Source organism: Chiloscyllium plagiosum, unplaced genomic scaffold (genome assembly GCF_037043375.1).
Source record: "Chiloscyllium plagiosum isolate Xiang-an unplaced genomic scaffold, Cpla_swu_hap1 HiC_scaffold_53X, whole genome shotgun sequence".
Taxonomy (NCBI): Eukaryota; Metazoa; Chordata; class Chondrichthyes; order Orectolobiformes; family Hemiscylliidae; genus Chiloscyllium; species Chiloscyllium plagiosum.
This window is the reverse complement of record NW_028270191.1, coordinates 21,037,775-21,060,626: the sequence shown is the minus strand read 5'-3', so window position 1 is coordinate 21,060,626 and position 22,852 is coordinate 21,037,775. Positions and strand designations below refer to the sequence as shown.

General features: G+C 41.4%; 1 protein-coding gene across 1 annotated transcript; it reads left to right on the top strand.

Moving 5' to 3' along the window:
* The first annotated feature begins 536 nt into the window (after positions 1–536).
* Positions 537–17,212, top strand: LOC122543298 (keratin, type II cytoskeletal 8-like). The gene is made up of 9 exons (XM_043681805.2): positions 537–876; positions 1,086–1,294; positions 3,235–3,295; positions 3,383–3,478; positions 4,511–4,675; positions 7,735–7,860; positions 11,128–11,348; positions 15,614–15,666; positions 16,335–17,212. The coding sequence occupies exons 1-9, from the start codon at positions 619–621 to the stop codon at positions 16,484–16,486; spliced, it is 1,341 nt and encodes a 446-aa protein (XP_043537740.1). The 5' UTR covers positions 537–618; the 3' UTR covers positions 16,487–17,212.
* The last annotated feature ends 5,640 nt before the right edge of the window (positions 17,213–22,852 follow it).

Genomic DNA, 22,852 nt, shown 5'->3' with positions numbered 1-22,852 from the left:
AAAAATGCAGCTCCTCACTTATCCACTCAGTTTAAGTCTATTATTTATAGGAGTACATGTAAATATCCAGGTCATGTCCACCAACTTCAAGTACATAAACACAATCATACAATTAACAGCACCTAGCCCTGTAACTTTCCTAAGTGTCTTCTTGGCCTTGGATATTTTACAGACAGATTTAGTACAGCAAAACTCGTCATGTTTGCCACCATTTTCTATCTACTTAACAATGATGACCAATTTGCATTATATACTCTGCCCCACGAGGCGAGTGGCTTGGAATATATTGATTTTGTTTTTTCTCAGGGTGACAAAAGAAATCAGTTCATGTGTTATGGCAGGCAACTTGTTCCCAGCAAAGTCATGCATGGCAAATATTTCTAATTATAACTGTGGAATGTGTCCATTATGCATTCAGCCAAGCCTTCAGTGTGCTGGTGGCATAACGACATTCCACACAACTCCCCGAAGAACGGATCTTCCTGACAAACGTGCAGTACAACTTGAAGCAGGTTATCATTATATATAAAGGGCACTCAGACTTGTCGATCCTAACCAGATTTTGGCAAACTTTGATTCAGAAGGGTTCCAGCTGACTATCAGCAAAAAAAAGCCGAAATGAGATCAATGAAGAAAACAGAGTTCTCTAGTAGCAGTGGAGGCAGCTCCCAGATTAGAAGAATCGATTTAGGAGGTGCTGTGAACACAGTCACATCCATCAGAAAGAGTACTACTGAGCAGTTTGTTTCTCCATCTTACAGAAGCACCTCCACTACTTTCAAGCAGGAGCTGGATCCTGTCTTGCAGGCGACTCGACGAGATGAGAAAAATCAGATCCAGTTGCTCAATGACAAGTTTGCAAGCTTCATTAGCAAGGTAACTGAATAAAATAACTTCTGTCAGTGCTGCATAGAAGATGTTTTGGATTTATTCTCCGCATTAGAATAAAGATTGAGGGGAAGTTTCTGTCATTTTGTTTACTTGTTTTGAATTTGATAAATGTACAGAACGGCCTTCTGCTTGTTGCTTTTAGTTTGGATGCTGCATGTTCTCTTTACCCTCCCTGTACTTTTGAACTCTTCCAGGTCCGTAACCTTGAGCAAGAAAATAAAATGTTGGAGACCAAATGGTCCCTCTTGCAACGTCAGGGAGATTACAGTTCCAACAATGAGGACCTTTACAAAGCATATGTCAATGCCCTCACCCGACAGCTGGAAAGTTTTAAACAGGACAAGATACGCTTGGATAGCGAACTGCAGCAAATGCACGGCACAGTGAATGGGCTCAAGGTCCAGTATGTATCAAATCAACTTCTGTTCTTTTAAGTTCTTATTAAAAAGCTGATGTAAGCATCGGCATCAAAGAAGTTTTCAGAAGTTCATGATCGGGCCCATTATGTCACACAGTCTCTTTCTCTATCTCCCTCTCCTCAATGCCTTTTTTCCCACTCCCCTAGTAACTTGTTTTTCCAAGACCAGTGGTTGGTGAGGACAACTGCACGGACTCACCCGGTCTGTAAAGGCAAAGGAGTGGGCTTGGGAACTCTCAAAGTCACTCTCTGATAGGCACAGCTCAATTGCTTCAATAGAGTCTGCTCCTGCTGAACTGAAGGTATAACTTGATGTTTGCATCGAGTAAAAGGGATATTGGTTTAACTAGTTTTGTTGAGCGGGGTGTGGGAGCACTGTTCTAATTTAGGGTTTCAACTATAAGTCTGACAGAGTACCTGCACTTCCACTTTAAAAATACCAAAAATAATTTTAAATTTCAGCTTGCTCCACTTCGTCAAGCAATTGTTCCAGTTAAGGAAAAGAATTGGTCAATATAAAATTTGAACTTTTCTTCTGTACTAAATATTTATTGGACAGACAACTCCACTGTTTAACAAACTAAACTTGAGAAGCAGCAAAATTGCTTAATGCTGCAACAAAGAAACTTTCAACATGCACACCTCTTTCTCTCATTGTTTCCCAGAAGAGAATGAATTAACTATATGTTGTGATTTTTGCCCTGCCTTGTTAGTTTAAACACTAGGCTAAGTGCCTTCGATGTTTCTTAACTGTGGGGAATATTTGTTTTTATGCAGTCAAATTTAAATAAAAACTGGACCTGTGGTGGGTCAGAAACATTGAAACATTCCCAAGGGAACTGTTGTACAAGGTTGTATAACAACTATAAAAACAAGCTCAACTACTTTAGTTTCCTCCCTGCTTAGTACACGCAGGAGTGACAAACATTGTAACTATTTACTGGTTTAAAGCTAAACCTTTCAACTGCTCCCAATTCCAGGAATTTCTTGATGTTGAGGTGCCATGCTGAGGGAGTCCTACATTGTTAGAGGTGCTGATTTAAGACATTAAACCAAATACCCATTTACCCTCTAAGATGGATTAATAGATCTCAAAATACCATTCATGCTCAGTAGGAAGCATCATTTAAAACTATAAATAACAAGAAAAGGTAAATATGGAATATTAATTTATTTAAAATTGGGTGAATAGGACAACAGAGCATGATTTCAAGATGATAAAGATAAGTTTAGAACCAACAACAGAAAATTCTGTTCACAAAGTGGTCAGTATATGAATGTAACTCCAGGGGCTATAATTTCATGATGCAATGACAAATGCTGTAATCAGAGCCAGTGTGCTGAAAGCACAAGATATGACTAATTATTGGGGGATAAAACACTGATTTATCCTGTCTATGGAGATCCATTTTCCTACATTTTCTGAAGAAAGCATCCCCACCATTGTATGGTGGCACAGAATGTCTATTCACCCAAGAGCTGTAGCTGTTAGACATTGAAACAAAGGAAGATTTGGAGCACAGAAGGAGACCAATCAGCATAAGTCTGTACATTCCAGTATTGATGCCACTGTGTGGAGACTGAGCACCTCCCATACTGTCTGACCAAATGAGTTGCCAGCAGTTCACCATCTCCTACTCTAAATCATTCTTTACCAAACCAAAATCCATTCTTTGAGACAAAACAGAGTAGCTTCTTCCTTCCCTAAGTCTTCCGTCCTCATCCAATTGCAAGATTTTAAAAACCAAGGTTCTTATCATCTGACGACTGCATCCTTAAATGTCTTTGCTTCTGTCTTACAATGGTCAAACTTGCTGGTTTTCTGACACGAGTGATTAAAGAATTATGTCTTCAGTCTGGATATAGTCATGTTATGTGTAATATTCACACATTTTAAGATAATTAATGTTACTTTTTCTAAAAAGATATGAAGACGAACTGAATAATCGTGCAGGAATGGAAAATGATTTTGTTACCTTGAAGAAGGTATGTTTCAATGGCATTTTGTTATTGAATAATTGTCCCATACACTGCCATAGTAGCATTAAATATAAATTGTTTGTTCTTATTTAGAGCGTTGATGATTCATACCTGACAAAACATCAACTTGGTGATAAACTGGATGGGCTTGTTAGCGAACTTGACTTCCTGAGACAGGTCTATGATGAGGTAAAATTATATTAGAATATTTTGCTTGTACAATGTAACAGAACGGTGTTAAACTGTAGACAGAAACTATGTGGGCCTTCTGAAGATAGGTATTCCCTCCCCGTTAATACATTAAAAATGTTCTTTTTCAAAAACTTTTCAACTTTTCTTTCTTTTTTAGCAGCTGAACGGTCCAGGGTTTGAGATAAAATTTCAAACATAGTAATTTGATTAAATCTTTCCTGTGAAATTATTTCTTGTGGATTTGAATACCTTGATTAATGGCTTTTACTTTGAGGCCTCAGCCTCTTTCAGAAACTTGGGCTGAGATATTTTCCCTAGAAACATCATATTTATGCCTGAAGTTTGTATTTTACCACAGAATGAAATGCAAAGTAGAATAGATTGATTTTTCAGTGCAACTGTCGAAAGCATTTTTTAGCCGAGGTATTTATGACATTATTTTACAAAACAATTTGAAAACCAACTGAGAGATGATTCTTAGAATTTTTTTTAAAAGGTTAAGTTTCACAGGAAAACTATCACCCTACCTTTTGTTCTACCTCGGAGAGATGACAGAGAAAGAGGGACAGAGGAAGGCAGGGAGGGTTATTTGAATTTTACTTTCTTTTTACTGAAAATCTGAAAATGGATTGTTTATAAAAAGATTTAATTATCCAGCTACAGTTGATGCAATCATTTCTTTGGTCCCTTTAAAAAAAATTAAAAACATAACTTCTTTGTCTCAGGCAAATATCCTAACTGTTTCTTTCCTAATTATTTTACTGAGGCTGTGAATAGTTCCTAACATTGCACCCCCTACCTTCCTCCAACACAGTGTTTGCCTCCATGAAATGACTCTGGAATTGGGAGCGGAGACCTGGTGTGGACTTTGGTTTGAGGTGATATCAGCTCAATTAAAAGATGAGCTTAAACCTGGGACAATATACTTAGACACATACTTGGTCTGATTAGAGTACTCTATTTTAGGTTGGTTCTTGCATTTGATTTCTTCATTCCTAATCAATGTATTTCCTTTCAACAATAAATAAGGAACTCCATGAGCTGCAAGCACAAGTTAAGGATATTGCTGTCACTGTTGAAGTTGATAATACCCGTGATCTGGACCTCCAAGAGCTTGTCACTAACATGAAGGAACAGTATGATATTTTGGCAATCAAGAATCGTGATGAAACTCAGGCTGTATACAAAGGCAAGGTAAAGAAGAATTGAGGAAAAATCTTGACCTTTCTCCTCTGGCACCTGAGTTCAACGCTCCTCAGGCTGTTAGAAGAAAGTCACCTCTGTGGGTTATTAGGGCATTTGGTAAAAAAATTGGCACTTGCATTCAAAGAGTGAACAGTTGTTGTAGGAAGTGGGTAAGTGCCAAATCGATCCAATTGGCACACTGTTCTTCTGAGTTTGAGGCTGATGGGCATGATGGGTGTTTACTCTCCGTTTTACTACGCAACCCATAACCCTAAATTGTACTAGACCACGGTAGTGCCGATAATCTGATGGCAAGTACTTGACACACTGGGACTGGGTCCCTGAAAATTTGGATTATGTGCCCTTGAATGTTTAAAGTTTCAATGTGCTCAAGGTACCCAAAGCATCATGTTCAGATGCTGAGCAGAAAGTATTGCTTCTATTAGATGAGACACTCACTCTATGCGAAAAGCTGGAGTATCTGATCTAAACTGTGGTCCATTTGGGTGAGTTGTAGAAGAGGAGGCCAAGTGAAAAAAATACTCACAAACATTATCTGCCTGTTACTCTCCTTGGAAGCTGTATCACAGCATTCAAGCATCACTATCCATGTTCCTCTCGTCCTCAATGCTAGAAAGTATCTTGGCACACAGTTGGGCAATCACTTGCTGGTGGTTTCTGACAAACTGGCCCTCCCACTCTCAGCAATGGGAGAATTATGGAAATTAATTGGTTTTAGGCTTTCGGGTGAGATTAGCTGATTTGTGCTTTGGCAAATGCAACACCTATATCAGCAATGAGGCAAATCTCCAACTCACCCTCATGAAATTAGTTCTAGTAAGTTTAACTTTATCTCCTCAAAAAAATCCTTTAGACTGAATCTTATAGAGGCCTGAAAGACTTGGGCTATCGTGAGAAATGCAGTAGCATCACCCAAGAAGTCCAGTGTTGCCTACTTGACGTCATGAATAACTTGCTGCATCTTTTAAGCAAGTTCCAGGCTTCACGTTCCTTATTAAGGGGGAGTATTTCTTGTTATTGACTTTATTAATTGTATATATTGCCTCATTAATACGCAAGTTCCTATCTTGCCACTTGCCACGGGCAAACCAGATGCTGAGAATTCTCAACACGAAGGTCAAACCAGGTACCTGGTGACTTTGGCTCACTATTTGCTGCAAAAGACCTTAATGTAGGACACCAAGGACCAATACCTCAGGGCATACTGCATGGGCACCAGCCGCAAGCACCCTGCATCCATGGGCAGTGTCATCTGACACATGCCAGGGCACATCTCTGATTCACTTAGAGAGAAACAGCAACTATCATTGTAATGCTGTAGTAAGTGCACTTTATGCACAGGGACATACTCTCAGCTCATGAACTGGAGCAAGCTGCATCTCCGGGTTGCTTGCTTGCTCTCGGAGCACTCACTCACTCTGACCCTAGCTTGACGATCACAGCAACCCTGCTTGCTTTGCCTTTTTGCTATTCTCTCCTTCAACCAGAGATCCATGGTCCACCGTACTTCTTCCTTGATTTGCCATTTAGCACAGACTCAAAACCAAGAAGCTAGTCGTGGTTGACAGCAGTCCTTGATCAAATGAGATGGGCAGCAGCAAGTGCAGGAAGATTCGTGGGCAAGAGTGAGAGTGATAGAGCATGAGCCTGTGTGGGAAGTGGATACAGGAGCAGAGAGACAGTGAGCGTGAGGCATTGGAGAGAAGGTGGTGGCACTTACCCTGGTGGAGTAGGGAAGGTCACTGCCCTTCTTCCTACAGCGTTGGGTATTCCTTCAGATGCTGAGGCTGCATGACTACACTGACCCAGGTGGCAGCTTTGGACCATGCTGGCATAGTCTGGTGTTGTGGTCTCCACTGCTGGTCCTGGGGGAAGATCCTCTGCACCAACCTGTCCAGTACTGTCTTCAGATTCCTGCCCGCAAAGCGAGCCACCAGTTTTCCCCTGTCTGCCACATTCAAGGTAAATGTCAGGAACAGCACATGGCAGCTCCAGACTCAGTGCTTATCTGGGTTCACAGTGGCCTTTTATAGGTGCTGGCCAGGGATGACAATCAATTCTAGAATATCCTGCTGGTGACAAGTTTTTCTGAGATCAACCATGCTAAGATGGAGTAACTATTGGAAGAGAAGGGGCAGAGTAGGTGGTTAATGAGGTGAGTTGGTAAGATACAGTGAAAGATATCACTAAACCTTGCAGTGAGAAGTCAGCCAAGAAACTGACACCTAGCCAATAAAGTATAATTCAGCCCAATGTATTTATTCACCATCCTGGGTCGTAGACATTGTGGCAGAATAAATAGCATTTGATGTCTTCCTTATTTATATATCCTCAACGTGGCAGAGTTGCAGAGAGATTGTTTCCCTTTGTGGAAGAGTCTATGATCAGAGGAGATAACCTCAGAATAAGGTGTCACACATTTAAGACAGAAATGAGGAGGATTTTCTTCTCTGAAGGTATTGAACCTGTGGCATTCTTTACCACAGAGGGCAGTCGAAGCTGGGCCATTGAGTCAATTCAAGGCTGAGATAGACAGATTTTTAATCAGTAGAGAAACCAAAAATTTTGAAGGAAAGGCAAAGAATTGGAGTTGAGAGTTACCATATCAGTGATTGTCTCATTGAATGCAGAGCAGACTTGCTGGGCTGAATGGCCTACTTCTGTTCCTCTGCCTTATGGTCTTCTGCACAAGGCCAACATCTAACGTCTATCCATAATTGCCCATGGAAAGATGGTGGGGAGCCACTTTCTTGAACAGTTCCATCTGGTGTAAGTAGACCCACAGTGATGTTAGGGAGGGGGTTCCAGAATTTCGACCCAGCAACAGTAAAGGAACAGCTGATATATATTCAAGTCAAGATGGTATGTGGCTTGGAAGGGAAATTGGTGTTGTTCCTCCATGTCTGCTGCCTTTCTAGGTAGAGAGTTCAGGTTTGGAAGGTGCTGTCTCATTTGGGTTTATTAGAGGTAACAAAACTGATGGGCTGAACAATGTTTCTAATTTCCTATTACCTTCTCTTATGCTTTTGATGTTTCTTTCATTTCAGTTCAATCAACTGGCTCAGTCTGCTGGAAAATATGATGATGATATGCGCCTCATCAAAAATGAAATCATGGAATCAACCAGGAGAATCACAAAACTTAACTCTGAAATCGATGCTCTTAAGGGTCAGGTAATCATGTCCACACCAATTCATATTAACATTTGTTGCTCCTTTTCCAATTGTTTTCCTTCAACTTCCAGAAGGCCTTATCACCTTTCCGATGGCACAGCCTGCAACCACTCTCTAGTACCTTGGCCAATTATCTGTTATCTTCACTGATTGCACTGGAAACTTATTCAACTAAAGAGTGTTGCCAAAGCCAATTCTGTCCACACATGCACTTTTCCAATGCCAGTCATTATGTCAGGAGTGGAATCCCATCTGCTTCTCTCCCTCTCTATCATAGTAAATTTGGGGCAGTTGCTGGAGTCTGAGAAGTGAATCTGACTAATTTTGCCTCACCTCCCTGATAGTAATTTGGAGTGAATTTCTGTGGGGGTTTGAGGAGACCTGAAGTTCTAACTGTCCCATGAAAGTCTGGTACAGATAACAAAGCAAATGGGGCCAAAGAAGTAGCAGCACCCAACTTATTTCCCACTGCTCTTTCCTCTTCTGCCTTATAATACCAAAGGACAGTGTGAGGGTACAATGGAAATGGTGTACAGAGGGCTGTCAGAGCAAAAGATTGCATCTCCACTGTTGGAAACCCCCAATACTTTTATGCCCTCAACTTTGTTTGGCCTCTTCTGCTGCCCCTCTTCAACAAAACAATTGCTTTGTGGTGATACAATTTTGCTCTGTCTCTCTCTCCACCTCATCCCCAATCCGTTCACGAATGGGCACCAGGATGCTGGAGTGCATCAAAAGCAAAATAACACAGAATCCAGAAATCTGAAATATAAACAGAAAATGCCGGAAACATACTGCAGAGGGTCAAACAGCACACTGGAGAGAGACAGAGAAAAAAAGAGTTAACAAAGTGATATTTTGTCTTAACTGGAAAATGTTAGGCTATGTGGACATTACAACAATGTTAATTAAACTTCCATGCTTAGTGTTCAGGATAATTGGATAGCAGCATGCTGAGCACAGCTGCCAGTGGCGTGAGAGTGGAGAGGTTTCCTTGGCTGTTAATGGCACCACACATGCACATATGGGTGGAGTCAATGCCAGCTTCTGGTTCCAAGTGCATCTTGACAATGTCAGCAGTGCTGACTTTCTCTGCCACTTGCAAGAGATGATCGCATTTTAAATTTGGATATAGGAATTTAAAATCTGATACAATGTGGCAGAGCTCTTGGAAAGCAGCGGTTTAATTGGACAGAGTCAGCATGGATTTACAAAAGGGAAATCATGCTTGACGAATCTACTGGAATTCTTCAAGGATGTAACTAATAGAGTTGATGAGAAGGAGCCAATAGATGTGATTTATTTGGAATTTCAGAAGGGCTTCTGACAAAGTGCCACATAGGAGATTACATATAAAATTAAAAAGCATAGGATTGAGTGTGCTGTATTGAGATGCAGAGGAAACTGGTTGGCAAACAGGAAACTAAGAACAGGAATAAGCAGTTCTTTTTCTAAGTGGCAGGCAGTGAGTAGTACACAGCAGAAATCAGTGCTCAAATCCCAGCTATTCACAATACATATTAATGATTTAAATGTAACGTTTCCAAATTTGCAGATGACACAAAGCTGTATGGGAGGGTCAGCTGTGATGAGGATGCAGAGAAGCTGCAGTGCAATTTGGACATGCTGAGTGAGAGGGCAAATGCATGGTACATGCAGGAGAATGTGAGGTTATCCATTTTGGTAGCAAAAACAGGATGGTAGATTATTGTCTGAATCATACAATCTTAGAATTTTAACATAGACAGAAGCCATTCGAATCATCATGTCTGTACCATTGTATGATTTCAATAAGGAGTTGAATGTCGTAGTTGAGGTTAAAGGGATCAAAGGCCATGAGAGAAAAGCAGGAACAGGCTACCTAGTTGGATATTTCGCCAAGATTGTAATGAATGTTGAAGCAGGCTTGAAGGGCCAAATGTCCTACTCCTCTTATTTTCTATTTATATATTTCTACTCCAAAAATAAGAAACAAGGTTTGACCTGCATGCTGACACCAGAAGTGACCATGGATATTACAAGATTAATTCTGTTGTTCAAGATCAAAAAGTTGGCAAAGTTATCATTGTGTTAATACTGCATCATGGTCCATCATCACAGGCTCATCAGGGCAACTTAATTGTTCATTGTTATGTGAGCCTGACCATACACCCCACTCTTGCTCATTATGTGGCCAGTGACAATGATTACATATGTCACTGGTTCAGAACAGATGTGCTGGCAAATTCAATGCCAACTTATATAAAGACTTTCAGTTCAACTACCCGCAGTTCTCATAATTCCCATGACTGGTCACCAGTACCTTTCTGGACGCACATAAGCAGGCACATCGTATGTACTGAAGGCTTTTCCATATAGAAACATATGAAATTATGAAGGAAATAGATAAGATAGAGGTAGAGAGGATGTTTCCACTGGTGGGTGAAACTGGGACAAGAGGAAATAGCCTCAAAATTAGGGGGAGTAGATATAGAACTGAATTGAAAAGGAACTTCTTCACCCAGAGGGTTGTGAATCTATAGAATTCTCTGCCCAGTGAAGTGGTTGAGGTTTCCTCAGTAAATGTTTTTAGAGCTAATGTAATTTTTTGAACAGGAAAGGAATTAAAGGTTTTGGTGAGAGTACAGGTAAGTGGAGCTGAGGCCACAAAAAGACGAGCCATGATCTTATTGAGTGGTGGAGCGGGCTCAAAGGGCCTGATGGTCTACTCCTGCTCCTTGTTCTTATGTTCTTATAAGTTCAGATCATGGAGCCCATTACAGCTGAACTTAATTTTTACATGACACTTAGTGTTAAGAATTATTTCTGATTGCTATTTTTTATTTTTTAAAAGCATTTGTAAAGATTTAACTGTTTGAGTTCTCAAAAATATAGACTCAAGGGAATCTGTTGAATTCCTTGACAAGTCATGACCAGGTCTTTAAACAGCTGATTTACTCACTGGCTAGGGTCACTGCATAGAATAAAAACCGTGCTGACTTTTCAGAGGGATCACTGCCCAGTTGATATCAAGTAAGTCAGCACCCAGACCAGAAATTGGATTTTGAATTGCCTCAGTATTATAATATAGTCCATTCATCCATTCCACATTTAGCAGCGTTGAGGTTGGGGGGAGGTGTGGTTATTTTTTAAGTAGTAAAAGATTCTTAAGATACAATATGATTCACTTCTGGATATTTCTGTATAGAATTAAACAGTTTAAGAGCAGCTATTGAAAATGTCATTTTCTTTGCTAACATTTCACTTTTTAAATAAACACACATTTAGCGCCCTGGGTTGGATGCAGCAATTACTGAAGCAGAGGAACGTGGAGAAATAAATGTGAGAAAAATAAGGGCAGAGATTACTGAACGAGAGAATGAGATATACCAAGCCAAGCAGGCTGTAGCTCGGAAATTACGGGATTATCAAGAGCTACTGAACATCAAGATTGCCCTAGATTTTGAAATTGCCACCTACAGGAAAATGCTGGAGGGAGAGGAGATCAGGTACAGAACGTTTTTGGATAACAATATTTTTATTTGGTCATGGGACGTGAGCTTGCTGATGGGGCAATCCTAATGAAGATTGTCTAAAAACATGTTTCACCCTAAGAAAACTTTGTATAAGCAAATTGTAAATGTGTTTATAAAGTACGTGCTTATTGTTTAGTTGCAAATGACATGCTATTAAATGCATTCTTATCAGTGTTTTAAATCTATCTTATTTCTTCAAGCAATCATTATTAAATATTTCATATGATTTCATGTTTAGCAGGCAAATTCAGATCTCCAAAAAAAGGTGTGACTAGTGTACATTCCAAAACTACCTAATGTATCCCTCAACTTTTTCTTTTGGATTTTTTTTAATCCAAGTTATATGAATTTTAGACATTACGTAAAATGAAACTTTGCTGAGTGTAGAGCTATTCGAGGATGCAGACTCAGAGGATAGCAACACTGATACTACTTCAGGCTCAACCTAAATAGCTTGCTTGAGTTGCATCACATCCAGCACAAAAGGAGCAAAGGCCTTTGAAGGTAAGGGGATGCAGAATGTTGATGTCACTCTGAAATAGTACACAGGGTCTGACCAGCCAAGACAGCTCATTTAGTAAGATTCCTTATGTTATTGTGAGTCACTGAGATAAGAGGCTGATTGCAGGCAAAAATTAGTTTAGGTCATAGTCTCACCTGCCTTACATATCTAATTTTGACCTAAAAGACTATGGACGCTCAATCCCTAAGTATAATTCAAGACAGAGAGTAATAGATTTTTGGGCACTAAGACAATAAAAGGATGTAGGGAGAGGGTGGGAAAGGGGAGATGAGCTAGATCAGCCATTACCATACTGAATAGCAGAGCAGGCCTGAGGACCCTGCTCCTATACTTATGTTCTTGCAATCTTGTAGTCTCTACCAGTGGATTAGGGGCAAAAGAATGGTTAAATTGGCAGATTTTAAAAAAGCTGAAAATGTGTTGCTGGAAAAGCGCAGCAGGTCAGGCAGCATCCAAGGAGCAGGAGAATCGATGTTTTGGGCATGAGCCCTTCTTCAGGAATGAGGAAAGTGTGCCCAGCAGGCTAAGATAAAAGGTAGGGAGGAGGGACTTGGGGGAGGAGTGTTGGAAATGCGATAGGTGGAAGGAGTGAAGGTTTGTAGCTCAGGTTGAGGTTTAGGGTGTAGGTTTGCTCGCTGAGCTGTAGGTTTGATATCCAGACGTTTCATTACCTGGCTAGGTAACATCATCAGTGGCGACCTCCAAGTGAAGCGAAGCTGTTATCTCCTGTTTTCTATTTATATCTTTCTCCTGGATGGGGTTCCTGGGGTTTGTGGTGATGTCATTTCCTGTTCGTTTTCTGAGGGGTTGATAGATGGCATCTAGATCTATGTGCTTGTTTATGGCATTGTGGTTGGAGTGCCAGGCCTCTAGGAATTCTCTGGCATGTCTTTGCTTAGCCTGTCCCAGGATAGATGTGTTGTCCCAGTCGAAATGGTGGTTTTTTTCATCTGTGTGTAGGGCTATGAGGGAGAGGGAGTCGTGTCTTTTTGTGGCGAGCTGGTGTTCATGTATCCTGGTGGCTAACTTTCTTCCTGTTTGTCCTACGTAGTGTTTGTGGCAGTCCTTGCATGGAATTTTGTAGATGACGTTGGTTTTGTCCATGGGTTGTACTGGGTCTTTTAAGTTTGTTAGTGGGTTTGTGTGCTATTAGGATTCCGAGGGGTCTCAGTAGTCTGGCTGTCATTTCTGAAACTTCTTTGATATATGGTAAGGTGGTTCGGGTTTCTGCTGCATCCGCTGCACCCCATGTGGCCTCCTCTATATTGGGGAGACAGGCTGCCTACTTGCGGAACGTTTCAGAGAACACCTCTGGGACACCCGAACCAACCAACCCAACCACCCCGTGGCTCAACACTTCAACTCCACCTCCCACTCCACCAAGGACATGCAGGTCCTTGGACTCCTCCATCGCCAGACCATAGCAACACGATGGCTGGAGGAAGAGCGCCTCATCTTCCACCTAGGAACCCTCCAACCACAAGGGATGAACTCAGATTTCTCCAGTTTCCTCATTTCCCCTCCCCCCACCTGGTCTCAGTCCCAATCCTCGAACTCAGCACCACCTTCCCAACCTGCAATCTTCTTCCTGACCTCTCTGCCCCCACCCCCACTCTGGCCTATCACCCTCACCTTAACCTTCTTCCACCTATCGCATTTCCAACGCCCCTCCCCCAAGTCCCTCCTCCCTACCTTTTATCTTAGTCTGCTTGGCACACTTTCCTCATTCCTGAAGAAGGGCTCATACCCGAAACGTCAATTCCCCTGCTCCTTGGATGCTGCCTGACCTGCTGCGCTTTTCCAGCAACATATTTTCAGCTCTGATCTCCAGCATCTGCAGCCCTCACTTTCTCCTCGAAGATTAAAAAAAAACAGTCAAACTCCACACAAGTCACTTAAACTTCATTAGTTGAGGTAATGATACAAACATCCTGTTTAAAGAGGGGTGTGAAATATTGGATAAAATAGGCATAATGAGAAGGGAAGTACTGGAGGATCTGACCTCCTTGAAGATGGATGAATCAGCAGAGCCAGATGAATTATATCCTCCGCTGTTAGATGAAACCAGAGCAGAAATAGCGGATCCTCTGAGGATCACTTTCCAATCCTGACTGGATGCAGTTTAGGTGGCTGAGGGTTGGAGGGGTGAATGTTATACTATTTTTCAGAAATGGTACGAGGGATAGACCAACTAATTATAGGCCAGTCAGTCTGACCTGAGTGGTGAGCAAATTACTGGAACCAATATTGAAAGATAGCATTAACTGCTACTTGGAAAGACAAAGATTGATCAAGTATAGTCAGCATGAATTTGTTATGGGAAGGTATGGCTTCCTAACTTTAATTTTTTGAGGAAGTAGCATGGGGTGGTGTAGAAGGTTCGGCATGGAATACAGGGAATGTGATGAGTTGGATCCAAATTGGCTTAGTGACAGGAAACAAAGTGTATTGGGCAGTAAATATTTTTGCAAATGGAAAGCAGTTTCCAGCAGTGTCCCACAGGGTTCAATATTAGTTCTCACGCTGTTTGTCTTATATATTGATGTTTTAAACTTAATTCTGACAGGCATGAGTGGGACATTTGCAGACAGTGCAAATATTGGTCAGGTAATTGATAGTGATGAAGATGGCTTTCAACTGAAGCAATATATTAATGGCTTGGTTGAATGGGAGCATATTGAATTCATCCTGAAGAAGTATGAAGTAATATATTTGGGGAGGGAAAAGCAAAACAATAATCACTAAACGAGATGGTATTGAGAGGGGTAGAGGAAGTGCGAGATTTTGGAGAGTGCATGCCCACATTTCTGAAGGTGGCAGGGTAGGTGGATAAGGTGGTAAGGAAGACATATGGGATGCCTTCTTTCATTGGATGAGGTATTGAATACAAAAATAGGGGTGTAATGCTGGTACTATATGAGACACTGGTTGGACCACTGCTGGAGTTTTGTGTACATTTCTGGACACCAGGTTATAGGAAGGACATCATTGTGCAAGAGGGGATTTACAAGAATGTTGCCAGGACGTGAAAGTTGCGACTATGCGGGAACATTGGATAGGTGGGGGTCATTTTCCTCAGAACAGAGGAGGCTGATGGGTGGCTTTAATTGACATGTACAAAATAACAAGGGGCTTGGATAGAGTGGGCAAGGAAGACCTGTTTTCCCCTAGTGGAGAGATCAATGACTAGGGTCACTGATTTAAGATGATTGGTAAGACATTAGAGGCAGCATGAGGAAAAACCTATTCACCCAGAGGGTAATGAGTGACTGGAATTAGCTGCTCAGTTAATTGAGGTGGAAGCTCTCAACTCATTTTACACAAACCTGGATATTCCCCTGAAGCTCTAGAATCTGCAAAGGTACAGAACAGCTGCTCGTCCGTGGGATTAGAACAGGCAGCTACTTTATTCAGCTGACACAGAGACAATATGCTGAACAGCTTTTTTCTGTGCTGTAACATTTCTTTACCTTGTGTATCTGTGCAAGCAGGATATTTTCAGATCATTATCTTTTACACAAACAATGCCATATCATTGAATCACTTTGCAAGACAGAAATATATTTGAGTGCATTTTGAGAAATTTAACAGCAGTCAGGAGAATTTTATCGAACAAAAATATTGTTTGATTACATGGTTCCATTCAACATGTTGGATTTTTTTTTGCCTCTATTTATTTATTTACTTATTTATGTGATTAAACATTAATTTGCAGGATTGGTCAGCAGCAGAAGGCAATTGTTCATATTAACACCCCACCAGTATCTGGTAAGTTGTTCTACCACATGCTAGAATTCAGCTCACTTAGCTCTTTGATTAAATTATGTCAAGGCTGGCATAGTACTGAGCCAAGCAGTTCAAAGGCTAACGAACTATTCCGTATTTTAAGGATTGTCGCACATTTCAATTATGAGACCTGGGAGGATTCAGGGGATGGGAAGGGATTGGGAAATGCTTGTGACCAGAAGAGAGGGGCCTGATGGGGGGTTCTGGGTTCTGTGATAGTGGGCTGGAAGGGGTCTTAGGTGACCATAACATCAAAGGCACAAGGAGATGCCTGGCTCAGTTTCCCACAGACAATCCTAGAATAAGGGACACAAAGGTATCCCCTGAGAACTATGGAATACTGTCTAGTGAGAGAGTCTGTGTGTGCAGAGGGAAAATCAAAGGATGGAAAAAATTTTGATTGTTCTGAGTGTCACTTGATGACTGGCTATGGGATAGGGAGGGTTGGCATTGCCAAGAGTCTGTGAATAGCTCGCATTTTTCAGCATCAAGTGTCAGAACAGGTAAATAAAGTAAAAGGCATTCATGTATAATAGACAAAACAAAAACAGTGCCTTCATAACAGTGACACAGCAATATTTATTTTTCTGCCGAGAGAGATTTCTGCATGTACAATCCTTTTTTTGTTTTATTTCCGCTTGACCATGCAGGTGCTACTTTGGCATATTCCAGAAGTTATTCTACTGAACACCAGGATTCCTTCATGAATGCAGGCAGTGCTCAAGATGCCTTTGGAGGCTCGAGTGTTAAGAAAGCTGTGATGGTCAAGACTGTTCAGTCAAGTAGCAGAAATGTGGTCTAAAAGAAGTCTGACAAAAACTGAAGGAAGAAAAGAAGCCTGATGGTTCTCTGCCTTATTATCTCTCAAGTTCATATCTATTTTGCATCAAATGGGCAGCAAGAAGTTTTTTTTATTATATCAGTCAGGCCAACTCATTCTCTCTCTCTCTCTCTCTCTCTCTCTCTCTCTCTGTGTTAATTACTGTGAGCTACGTCTATGCTCAGAGCCTTTATGTATTCAATTCTGAGTGAACAATTGAAGCCCTCTGTAAATTCATTCTCCAGCGTCATGATGTATGTATGTCATCAAAGTAATAATAGTCATGCTATAGGTCAGGAAGAAGCATGTATCAGAAAAATACTGTGTTTCAAAATAAGTGAGCATGTAGTTCTCGACACAAGACATCAAGAATAGAGTGTCTCCAGTTAACTCCCAGCATTAAAAGAAAAATGAAAGACATGATTTAAAGCATTGACTTCACCACCATATGCATGTGAATCGTTATTGAAGGGAAACTCTTGTGTCAGTCGTATTCATTCTTGCCAGCTGATGATGGGTTATGGGTAATGCTGTGGCTTTGTATTGTGATGTTTACCACTGCATAAAGTTGCAGCTTTGATTTGCAGTGAAGCAACATGGAGAGGTAAAATATGCTCTCCATACTTTGTCTATTGCTACGACTATACTTCCGATATTGCATTCTATTTTTGACATCATTGTTAAACTCAATAAATAGCTTCACCCCAATTATGACTCTGCCATTCACTGAATCACAACTGCATGCAAGTAAGGGCAGGGTGGATCACACAGTGGGGTTAGGTTTATATCTAGGACTCACACTAAACATTGATTTCTTCCAAGAAACAAACCCTTCCAGTTAGAAAGTTAAAGAAATGAGTAGTTGTCACATTAGGGGAACACACTTCCTTGATCTCTGGGCAACCAAAAACTTGAATCTGGATGTAGGTTTGCTCGCTGAGCTGGAAGGTTAATTTTCTTCCAGCTCAGCGAGCAAACCTACATCCAGAACCTCAACCTGAGCTACAAATCTTCTCAAAACTCGCTAGAAACTTGAATGTAAACTTTGGAAGAAAATTGCACATTAGTTATTTATTGTTGTGAAAACATATCTGTTGATCTTGCTAGTCAATATCCTGTGGCCTAGTTCACAATTAGTGGAAAACTGGCGCTTGGCCATCTAAATCTTGAACATTGCTGAGAAGAGAGATGTGTTGTTGAAGCGTCTTATTTTGTACTCATCAGAACAAACACATAGATGGTGTAAATCACCATGGTATAAATTGCTGTATTGTTTGAACATTGGTGTTCTTGTGATTATCCTGATGAGTGCAAATCAAAGAGCTTCAGTCTCTCTTTCAGCAAGATTCAACTTAGTGGGAAGAAATGATGACTTCCCTCTAAAGCCCACTGACATATCTAGGGTCAGGTTGGTGTCATCACATTTACAAGTTCTCCACATAAAAGGAATGGGCAAAGCTTTGGCACCATCAAGATGAAGACTGATGGCCCCATTCATCCCTTGATCTGCCTTCTTCCAAGACATTCTAGTTCATGATACTGGCCTGGATACTTTGGACCCACTTTTACCACATGAACCTGGGCACTAGGTTCTTTTCAGCACCCAGGTTGCTGGACAAAAGTGAGGCAGGAGCAATGAGGTGAAGATGCAGCTGCTAATACTAAAACTTACATCAACATAGTCATGTTAAAGGCAGATAGTGGCTCTGTCCACTTTGATTAGATAACTTACAGTCTGGAAACAGGCCCTTCGGCCCAATAACTCCACACCGACCCATTCCCCTACACCATGGGCAATTTAGCATGGCCAATTCACCTAACCTGCACATTTTTGTACTGTGGGAGGAAATCCACACAGACACGGGGAGAATGTGCAAACTCCACACAGTCAGTCGCCTGAGGTGGGAATTGAACTCAGGTCTCTGGTGCTATAAGGCAGCATTGCTAACCACTGTGCCACCATGCTGCCCACCAGTTGTGTCCAATTGAATGAGCTTCTCTAAGCAGAGACCCCCAACTTGTTTTTGGTTTTGAATCTTCTCTCTCTCAGAGGTGCCTTGGAGTGAGGACACAGGGTCCCTGAATGGATTACCAAGCATCCGCTTGCCAATCAGTCAGCACTTTCTTCTTCTACATTATAAATATTGGTTTTCATTTAAATTTCATAACTTGTAAATTGTTCTGATTAGTGCAAGGCAAAAGAACTTCAACAAAATGTGTCTTTTTGCAGCAACACTAACATTCTGTACTACCAAATGAATATTTGCGGGAAGAATATCCAATGGTGGTACACATGAAGTTTGTAATCGTTCCCATTATACAGAGTTGGATTAAAAAAGTAATAAATGTAGAAGATGTAGTCAGAATATTCCTATATACGGTATTGATTTTATGTTAGGGAATGATCTGTTAGTTTAAAATTAATGGTATCACTGAGGCAGAGGAAACAATCAGTTGAAGTAAAAGAAACTGTGATGCTCTGGAGGGAAATCCTGGATTGTTCCCCGATTGTATTGTGACTAAATATCAGCCTCGTAGAATGGCAGAGCAATATCAAACAGTCTACTCAGAAATTGCATCAGAACTAATATCTGAGTGTTATTATTTAAAAGACAAAGTGCTATTGACAGAATAGCAACCACCTTGACTATAATGCAATGAAGGATAGGCAATAGCCCATCAGGTGTTATTACTGTTTTGAGAATCATAGCATTGTTGTATGAATGGGTCATAAAATTCCAATGGCAGGTCACTTAAGTATTAAGAAAATTCAACCTAAAATACTGAAACATTTTTATTGATTAGGATTACATAAAGATGTGGTGCAATTTTGCCAGGCATACTCTTCATGTCAGCAGTTGGGGTTTCACCAACCATCAATTCAACCTGCACCCTTACTTGCAATACCAGCTTTTGAAGAACTGTTTAGTAGTGTTTTAATAGATTGTGCAGGGGGAGTCAGCATCTTTCAAAAGTTATACATGTTTTAACAGGATTTCTTGTGGTACAAGTGGTGAGAAAGTTAGCCTAATTTTATACAAGATTTGGATTACCCAAATAAATACAATCAGTTGGGAGACATCCCTGAGTTTTCTACAGTTGCCTCACTTCAGAGTGTTTGCTACACACCCAGTAAAATTCATTTTCAAAGTTTGTGAGAAGACTTGTAGCTCGGGTGCTCGTTGTTTTGGTTCTGTTCGCCGAGCTGGGAATTTGTGTTGCAGACGTTTCGTCCCCTGTCTAGGTGACATCCTCAGTGCTTGGGAGCCTCCTGTGAAGCGCTTCTGTGATCTTTCCTCCAGCATTTGTAGTGGTTTGAATCTGCCGCTTCCGGTTGTCAGTTCCAGCTGTCTGTTGCAGTGGTCGGTATATTGGGCCCAGATCAATGTGCTTATTGATTGAATCTGTGGATGAGTGCCATGCCTCTAGGAATTCCCTGGCTGTTCTCTGTTTGGCTTGTCCTAAAATAGTAGTGTTGTCTCAGTCAAATTCATGTTGCTTGTCATCTGCGTGTGTGGCTACTAAGGATAGCTGGTCGTGTCGTTTCGTGGCTAGTTGATGTTCGTGGATGCAGATCGTTAGCTGTCTTCCTGTTTGTCCTATGTAGTGTTTTATGCAGTCCTTGCATGGGATTTTGTACACTACATTGGTTTTGCTCATGCTGGGTATCCGATCCTTCGTTCTGGTGAGTTGTTGTCTGAGAGTGGCTGTTGGTTTGTGTGCTGTTGTGAGTCCTAGTGGTCACAGTAGTCTGGCTGTCAGTTCAGAAATGCTCTTGATGTATGGTAGTGTGGCTAGTCCTTTGGGTTGCAGCATGTCCTCATTCCATTGTCTTTCCTTTAGGCATCTGTTGATGAAATTGCGCGGGTATCCGTTTTTGGCGAATACGTTGTATAGGTGTTCTTCTTCCTCTTTTTGCAGTTCTGGTGTATTGCAGTGTGTTGTGTCCCTTTTGAATAGTGTCTTGATGCAACTTCTTTTGTGTGTGTTGGAGTGGTTGCTTTCATAGTTCAGGACTTGGTCTGTGTGTGTGGCTTTCCTGTGTACCTTTGTGGTGAATTCTCCGTTAGGTGTTCTCTGTACCATCACATCTAGGAATGGGAGTTGGTTGTCCTTTTCTTCCTCTCTCGTGAATCAGATTCCTGTGAGTGTGGAGTTGATGATCCGGTGTGTGTTCTCTATTTCTGTGTTTTTAATGATTACAAAGGTGTCATCCACATATCTGACCCAGAGTTTGGGTTGAATTTGCAGTAAGACTGTTTGTTCTAATCTTTGCATTACCGCTTCTGCTATGAGTCCAGAGATGGGTGAGCCCATGGGTGTTCCGTTGATTTGTTCATATATTTGGTTGTTGAATGTGAAGTGTTTTGTGAGGCACAGGTCCAGTAGTTTGAGTATGCCGTCTTTGTTGATAGGTTCACCGTCCTGTTGTCTGTTCTGTATGTCCAGCAGGTTGGCTATCGTTTCTCTGGCTAGGGTTTTGTCGATAGAGGTGAACAGTGCCGTTACATCGAATGAGACCATGGTTTCTTCCTTGTCATTGTGTATATTTCTGATGATGTCCAAGAATTCCTGTGTTGACTGTATAGAGTGTCTGGATCCGCTGATCAGGTGTTTCAGTTTCTGCTGTAGTTCTTTAGCCAGTTTGTGTGATGGTGTCCCTGGTAGTGATACTATGGGTCTGAGTAGGATGTCTGGTTTGTGCACTTTAGGTAGTCCATAGAATCTGGGGCTGTTGTTGCTTTCAGGTTTCATTCTTTGTCGGTCAGCCCTGGTTATCTATCTGTTTTTTTGTAGGTTCCTCAGTGTGTTGTTTATCCTATTGGTGAGCTGTGGGGTGGGGTCAAACTCCCTCTTTTGGTAGGTGTTGGTATCTGCAAGTAGTTGTTGTGCTTTTTGGATGTCGTTCACTTTGTCCAGGGTGACCTTCATTCTGCCTTTGTCTGCTGGTAGTATAATTATGTTCTTATCGTTTCTTAGTGATTTTAGTGCTTCCCTCTCCTTGGTGTTGAGGTTATGTGTTTGTCTTTTCCTTGTTATCAGGGGTACGATACTTTGTCTCACTGTTTGTTGTGTCTCTTCTGTCACGATAAGAACATAATCACTTTACGGGCTGGCACTTCAGTGTTAGGCATCTATTCAAAATGCCTCTTGCAGTTCCTATCAGCAACAAAGTTTGAAAGCAGTCATATTCTCCTGAATTTGGTTCAGAGATTAGGCAGAGAATTATTAATGACCAAGGCAGGGAAGTCTATACAGAGCTTGCAAAATTCTTTTACTGATAATGCTCAACAAATAAGTTGAAACCAAACAGAATAGGAACAAATGAATATTGAAACAATGGGCAGGATTTTGGATTGAAACTCTGAAGTCAGAGTCAATTTTGGAGTCTTGCCTCCACACTGATAAGTTCACTGTCTAATTGGGGAAGGCAGCTAGGCTATTGAATCTGGTAGGCTAGTTAGAAGACTTCCATTTGCACCACTTGGGCTGGAGAAACTGAGGTTTGATGTCAATCTGGATCAGCCCCTGATTCTTCCCCTATCCCCACCAATCAAATCTTGATTGATGCCTTTGTTCAGATATGGTTTTCCCCATGCTCCCAGACCACTCTCACACTTTCCATTCTCACATCTTTCACCTCAGCTAATTCAAACCTCTGCTGTCTATATCCTATCCTGCACCAATCCCTCTCACCCATCACCTGAGTCTATTTACCCAAATTGCCTCACTGTGAACAAACACCTCAACATGAGATAGTTACATTTTCATGTTTAAATCTGTAATAACTCAGGAAGCCTGACTGAAAGGAACATAGAGTCATTGATATATACAGCATGGAAACAGACCCTTCGGTCCAAAACGTCCATGCCGACCAGATATCCCAACCCAATCTAGTCCCACCTGCCAGCACCCAGCCCATATCCCTCCAAACCCTTCCTATTCATATACCCATCCAAATGCCTCTTAAATGTTTCAATTGTACCAGCCTCCACCACATCCTCTGGCAGCTCATTCCATACATGTACCACCCTCTGCGTGAAAAAGTTGCCCCTTAGGTCTCTTTTATATCTTTCCCCTCTCACCCTAAACCTATGCCCTCTAGTTCTGGACTCCCCGACCCCAGGGAAAAGACTTTGTCTATTTATCCTATCCATATCCCTCATAATTTTGTAAACCTCTATAAGGTCACCCCTCAGCCTCCGATGCTCCAGGGAAAACAGCCCCAGCCTGTTCAGCCTCTCCCTGTAGCTCAAATCCTCCAACCCTGGCAACATCCTTGTAAATCTTTTCTGAACCCTTTCAAGTTTCACAACATCTTTCCGATAGGAGGGAGACCAGAATTGC